Here is a 6855-nt window from a genome sequence, read left to right as displayed (position 1 = left end):
TTTGTCCTTTTTCGGTCTTTCACACGAAAAAAAAAATGAAATATTATTCTCTCATAAAATAGCAATCTTTAAAATACTTTAAATAATTATAAACATCAATTTATTCTATTTTTATTAAAAAGATAATAAAAAATCACCAACATAACTTATTTTTCTTTTATTTTTTAAATAAAATTAAAATAGATTTGAAGTTTATAATGATTTAAGAGATATTTTGAATATTATTATTTCGGAATAGAGATTATCTGAATTTTACCAATACTAAAAGCGGTGAGCCACTTGTCTTCAATAATTCAAAAAGATCAATGGACATAGAATGAATGAACGAAGAAATGAGTGGTGATGGCACCGATCATCGTCATCAACAACGAGAGAATATGATTCCTGACAAAATAGACTATGTATTCAAGGTAGTGGTGATCGGTGACTCGGCCGTGGGCAAGTCTCAGATTCTTTCGAGATTCACCAAGAATGAGTTTTGCTTTGAATCGAAATAAACCATTGGCGTCGAGTTCCAAACCAGAACTGTCACCATCAACCTCTAGATCATCAAAGCCCAGATCTGGGACACTGCCGGCCAAGAAAGGTTTGTCTTTCCGTATCACGAAATAGGGTCCAAAGCTGAATGAAAGTTATTTAACCATTAAGTAGGGTTTCATAGTATCTTCTTTGAGATCGAGGCCCTTGCTTGATCTTCTGCTCAAGTTTCGTTGTTGAGTGTTCAAAATTCATTTTTTGTTTACTAAGAAAATGGCCATAATGTTCGATCACCATCAATGGGGAGTTGCATTTGGCATCTTAGGTAAAACATATAACATGTCTGCTTACCTTCGCCTTCCATTTTTGTTCATTTTGGTGCTTTTTGGTTCCCCCTTTTTTTTTGCCTTTCAGAAAAAGGAAAGCGACCATATTTCTGAGTCATATGAATTCTCGTTTTCATTACTCAAACATCTAGTTTTGGCATGGTTTATATATATTTTGCAATATTCCACTCAATTAATTTTAAGTGTCTGTGGTCAGAATGATGACTGACCTTCCTCATAAAAAGATATGATTAATCTTTTATTTTGTATATATTTTTTAGTTAAAATTCAGTTCAACCATAATACATTTTTCAATAATTTAAAGTAGGACTTAAAATATGTTTAATTTAACTTAATTACTGGCATTCAAAACCTTGTGACATAGAGGGTTGGGAATCAATACAGCAAACGAAAATTAAGAATGCATGGATTTATGGCGTTGAGCATTTAGAAAATTAAAGCAAAAGCAAAGGAAAAAAATGACAATTTAAAAAGGTGTTTTACATCACACCATTTGCACCGGGCACTTTGTTTCGATGAAAGGACGTGAGTGACTTGGGCATGAAAAACCCACAGTCAATTCAACCATTTAAAGTCCTTGTAATTTGTCCACCAAATTATTCTCAGTCAATTCAAAAATGCATGCTGTTTAAGCCTTTGATATGAAAAGTCAACTACGGTAACTAAGTCAAAGATTAAAACAGTAGAATGAATGGAAATTCTGAAATAAATGTACAAGTCAACAAGAAATTAGAAAAGATTTCCACACTACATGAGAATAATTTTCTATTTATTTTTATCCTTAAAAAATGATTTTAACTAATACAATCAAATGCTGTAAAAAAACAAATTCGCTTTAATCATCTAACAATTGTTTTTATACTAACGCAAATACATATTGTAAGTTTGTATGTCTGCATTTTCTTCATAATTTGCAGGAGACAAGACAAATGAAACTAAATTCACAATAATTACCACAGAATGCATAATTGAAAAATTGATTCACATCATTCTCAAATAGAACAAGTAATACTTTGTGACTGTCTCGACAAGAAAAAAAATTAATAAACAAAAAACTGGCTCACTTTGTCAAGCAACTGTAAGCATGCAGTAACACCAGCAATAGAAACTGATGATGCAGATTCAATTATACAGATGACTTTGCACTCCTTTAGCTGAAGAGAAATGGGGCATTTTCGTACTTTTAGCAATTAGAAATAACATTTGAGTCCCAAATTTTTAGAGAGACAACGCAAATAAAATTGTATATAATTATTTTTCAAACAGGTACCTGATGACGAGAAAAGATGATAACTTAGATTAGCAGGTTGTGTTTATTCCGTATTATGTCAAAATTGAACTGATCCAAACTCAACATATTTATTAATCTCATAAAAGATCTCAGATTTTATACCTATCCATCGTCACCTATTTAACTAAATTAAAATTTCTTCTTAATAATCACATTTTTAACATGTTATTGTTATTTTCTTTTACAAATTTTAGCTGGATGCACTCGTACAATTTTGTAAATTGAAACGCAGCATGCATGGGTGCTAAGTAATAGACTTTGCAAATTATTAAGCCAGATTATATAAGAAAAAACATAAGGATCTCAATGGGGTTTTTCCCCCCAAAATGAAAGACAAAAGTTTTTGAGATTTTGATATTTTATCGAACACATTAAAAATCTGAAAAAAAAACAATGATTTTAACAGAATTATCAAATCAGCGAACACATTAGGTAATCAACGAACGGGAAACTTTTGGTCAATCAAAGTTTCAGCCTCGAAGGCTGCTGAGTCACCCCAATGTCGCAATTAACATCACAGTGGCAAAAACCCTGATCCCATATCTCACTAAAATTTCTTTTGCGCTACTAATTTATCAACCTAAGGTATGTTTCGTTTGAATTTCAAAGTGTTTTTCGAAACGTGTAAACGGGTTTATGTATCATTTTTCAGTTCTTGTTCGGACTTGTTTGTTTTAATGCTCGTTACGTTTCAGAAGTTTGATTTTAGTTTGCAAAATTAAAATGGGTATCTTTGCAGAGGTAGTTTTATCATTTATGAGGCCTTGTTGAATAGTATAGAGCATTGGGGCTTGATTTAAGAAACTTGTTTTAGCTTACAAGTGGAGCTTAATCTTCCTTAGTTAAGAGATTATTAGAGTTAGTTAGGAGAAGATTGAGTTGTGTATTTAATATTGAAAAACTTTGTACGATTGAGTTTTTTAGGGAAAAACATCTCAAAAAGCTTTGCTTTAGCTCTAGTTCAAAAAGATGGAGATGGGGTTTTATCATATAGGATTGTACGCTAACTCCATCAATAAGTGAAAAATGAAGAAAAAGAGAATGAGAACCAAATTCTTATTGTTGACCTCAAATTTTGTGTCTTAATAAATTCCTTATTTCGTAAACCTTCTGGAAATAAGTTTCTCTGTTGTTGTTTTTCTCCGGCTCCTGCTTCCTTTTTTGTGTTTCAATGTAACTGAATACGAGATGTGATTTGTAAAAGGAGTTAATTTTGTTTGATTTATACCATGGGCTGTCAGTTTAAATAATTTTTTTATGTGTAGTTTATGTTCATAATCTTCTCATTGAAGGAAAGCTGTGGATACAAGGACTCAACAATTATCAGAATCAGATTCAAGTTTTGTGCTGTTTCAAGCTCTTCAATTGTCTAGTTAAATTATTATTTGATTAAATTTTCATTGATGATTTAATCTGTTCTTTGGTATGGCGTAAAAGAAGGTATTGGGTTTAATCCGTTCCTTGGTATGATGTGAAAAAAAAAAAGGCATTGGGTTTAGTGACTGAAATTTTGTCCCACATGATGTGTGCTCATTTGTACCAATATTTAATTCAATCGTCTATGACATGTCTGTTTGTTCTCTGGCAGTAGCATGTTGGTAAAGCAGTTATGAAATATGAAGCTTTGTGAAAGTAACTGTATGATTATATTATCATTCCTTGAACTGATTTTGCTTTTTCTCCTTAAAGCTCACTTTATTGAACATCCATTGTAGATGGATGAAGTTTCTCTCAACACCGAACCAGTACGTGATGATGACACTGATGATGTTGAGGTCGTAGAGATTGTGCGATGACTGAATATGTTGGACAAACTGGGATAATCCAAAATCCATTGAATCCTGCTGTTGGAATGGAGTTTGAGACGTATGATGACGTATATTACTTTTATAATTGTTATGCCAAGGAGCAGGGTTTTGGTGTTAGAGTTAGCAATACATGGTCCCGAAAGAGTAGAGAAAAGTATAAAGGAAAGCTCAGCTGTAGTAATGCAGGCTTCAAGAAGAAAAGCGAGGCAAACCGCCCAAGACCAGAAACAAGAACGGGCTGTCCAGCAATGATAAAGTTTAGGTTGATGGAAACCAAAAGGTGGAGAATCATTGAAGTCGAGCTTGAGCATAACCACTTGTTAAGCCCAAGAAGCGGGAAGTTTTACAAGTCTCATAAGCACATAGGTATTGGAACCAAAAGAACATTGCGCTTAGATGGTGCTGAAGAAGTTAAAAAAATTAGACTGTTTCGAACTCTTATCATTGATGCCGAGGGAAATGGTAATGTAGATGCCAATGGAGTATTTGGAAATGATGTTAATAGCTCAAATCAATTGATACTACATGCTTGACAGAAAGATATGATGCAACGCTGGTTTCGTTCATTGGGGTGAATCATCATGGACAATCAGTGCTGTTGGGCTGTGGTTTACTTGCCAGTGAGACTATCGAATCATATACATGGTTGTTTAGGGTGTGGCTTACATGTATGTTAGGACGCTCTCCACAAACAATCATCACTGACCAATGTAGATCTTGCAAACTGCTGTCGGCGATGTTTTCCCAAGAGCTTATCATTGTTTTTCATTGTCATGCGTCATGCAAAAAATTCCAGAGAATCTCCAAGGATATTTTGAATATGAAGCTATTAGTGCTGCATTGCATAGAGCAATTTGTCACTCTCTGAGGCCTGAGGAATTTGAGACAGCTTGGGAGGACACGATTCAACGTCATGGAATAAGGGATCATGGATGGATTCAAACTTTATATGAGGATCGTAAAAGTTGGGCTCCTGTTTATTTGAAGGAAACATTTTTATCAGGAGTGTTTTCATTCCTGCTGAGTGAGGTTTCTACTTCATACTTTGAAGGATATCTTGATAAGAATACTCCTTTGAAAGAATACTTAGACAAATATGATCAAGCACTGCAGGCGAATTATCAACTGGAAGCCTTGGCAGATATGGATTCAAGAAATTCAAGTTGTATCCAGAAACCAAGATGTTACTATGAATTTCAACTCTCAAAAGTGTACACAAATGAACTGTTAAGGAAGTTTCAGACGGAGGTGGAGGCTATGTACTCTTGCTATAGCACAAAACATGTCAGTGCTGATGGACCTATAACATACATAGTGAAGGAAGAATTTGAGGTTGGTAGCAACGAGAAAGATTCAAGGGCTTTCGATGTTTTGTACAATGCCTCCGACTTGGAGGTGCTTTGTGTTTGTGGGTTGTTCAATTTCAGAGGATATTTATGCAGACACATTCTTTGTGTTCCAAACCAGAGTGGTATGGAGGAGATCCCATCTCACTACATTCTTTCTCGATGGAGAAAAGATGTTAAACGCTCTTATGTTCTTGATCACAGCTGCAGTGGCGTTGATATTAAAAATCCGGTGCACAGGTATGATGATTTGTACAAACGCATGGTGCAGGTCGTCGAGGAAGGCAGGCAATCTCAAGATCGTTACAAGGTTACTTTACAAGCTTTGGATGAGATATTGAACAAGCTTCATCTTGTAGAGGATCATCAAGTGTAATTTATGTAGTTGAGAGCTCTAGATTTTGTAGATTGAGCTTTAAGCCTCTGTATGACGTATTTGATTTCCCCTTTGTTGTAATTTAAATAAGAGTAATGATACAGCCACAAACTCTTGTACAAACTTATTTTGTACAAATTGATGTGGCATGATAAGATTGGTTGAATTAAATATCACTTGGCCCACATGATTTGTTTTTATTAATTTATATTTTCATTCAACCAATGAATTAATGCCACGTCAGTTTGTACAAAATAAGTTTGTACAAGAGTCTGTGGCTATATCATTACTCTTTAAATAATAATATTGCTGCGGAAAGCCTTTGGTCCGAGTGAATGGATAGCATGACTCTTGAATAAAACTACAGATTTTAATTAAGATGGGTATGAAGATAAGTAATATTAATGGAAAAACTAGAGAATGAAATTCTTGGAAATAAAAAAAAAAATCAATTCTTCCCCAAAAAAATTAAATTATGAGGTTGATAATAAAAAATTTTACAATAGCTTTCAATATTTTTAAGTTATTAATTTTCTGCAAAAATAAATGAAAAAAAAAATAATTACTTTGTTGTTCTGTTGGATATGACTTAAAGTAAGAAATGGAGTTTGATTACATATAAGGAGCTAAATAATTGATTTTACCTTCAAGAAAAAAATAAAAAAAAGAGCATTTCTTTGTCGTCGTATTTTTCTAATAGCATTTAAAAAAAATTAAAGGCTGCAAATGACAATAAAATATTCTTTATTATTCTTTTTTCTTATAAAAAAAAGGTTAATAGTGATATCTCTTTCCTATTTTACCCTCGCAAACTAATTAAATTTGCTAATGCAATACCCTATTAAAACCCGCACTTTCGCTTTCCCTCTTCCATTTTGGCGCGCGATCTTCTCAATTCCAAAAGCCAAAAGGTCAGTCAGCTCTCTAAATCCATGGAAATAAACCGTTAATTGTGGCATGTTGTGGCTGAAAATTTTGCATCTGACCTGTCGCTTGTTCCTCTCGAAATGTGAAATCTTCTAATTTTGATTTTTGAGACAAATTTGAATTGAGTTCTTCTGATTCGATATGTCGATCTCTTGTTATACAATTCGTTTGTGTGATAGAATGCTGTGCTTCACTTCCTTTGCGTATAATTGCAAATTTTTTGAGTTCTGTTTCTCTTGGAATTTAGGTTTGCTTCCAAAGAGCATAACTTATTAATTTGTAC

The 6855-nt window shown here is 33.5% G+C and overlaps 2 protein-coding genes across 2 annotated transcripts in view; both read left to right on the top strand.

Annotated features, from left to right (window-relative positions):
* Window positions 1-4703: 4703 nt before the first annotated feature.
* On the top strand, window positions 4704-5645 carry LOC112096909 (protein FAR1-RELATED SEQUENCE 6-like). Its single transcript, XM_024181132.1, has one exon. The coding sequence runs from the start codon at window positions 4704-4706 to the stop codon at window positions 5643-5645; it is 942 nt and encodes a 313-aa protein (XP_024036900.1).
* Window positions 5646-6535: 890 nt separating this feature from the next.
* Window positions 6536-6855, top strand: part of LOC18036129 — a 63594-nt gene continuing 63274 nt past the window's right edge. The window contains exon 1 of the mRNA XM_024180206.1: window positions 6536-6556. The gene's annotated coding sequence lies outside the window, so the exon portion shown is untranslated. The remainder of the gene's footprint in view (window positions 6557-6855) is intronic.

Source organism: Citrus clementina, unplaced genomic scaffold (genome assembly GCF_000493195.1).
Source record: "Citrus clementina cultivar Clemenules unplaced genomic scaffold, Citrus_clementina_v1.0 scaffold_7, whole genome shotgun sequence".
Lineage (NCBI taxonomy): Eukaryota > Viridiplantae > Streptophyta > Magnoliopsida > Sapindales > Rutaceae > Citrus > Citrus x clementina.
This window is presented reverse-complemented; position numbering and strand designations above follow the sequence as displayed.

Coding starts and splice junctions, on each gene's coding strand:
- LOC112096909 (XM_024181132.1), top strand. CDS start 4,704: ATGCAAAAAATTCCAGAGAATCTCCAAGGATATTTTGAATATGAAGCT.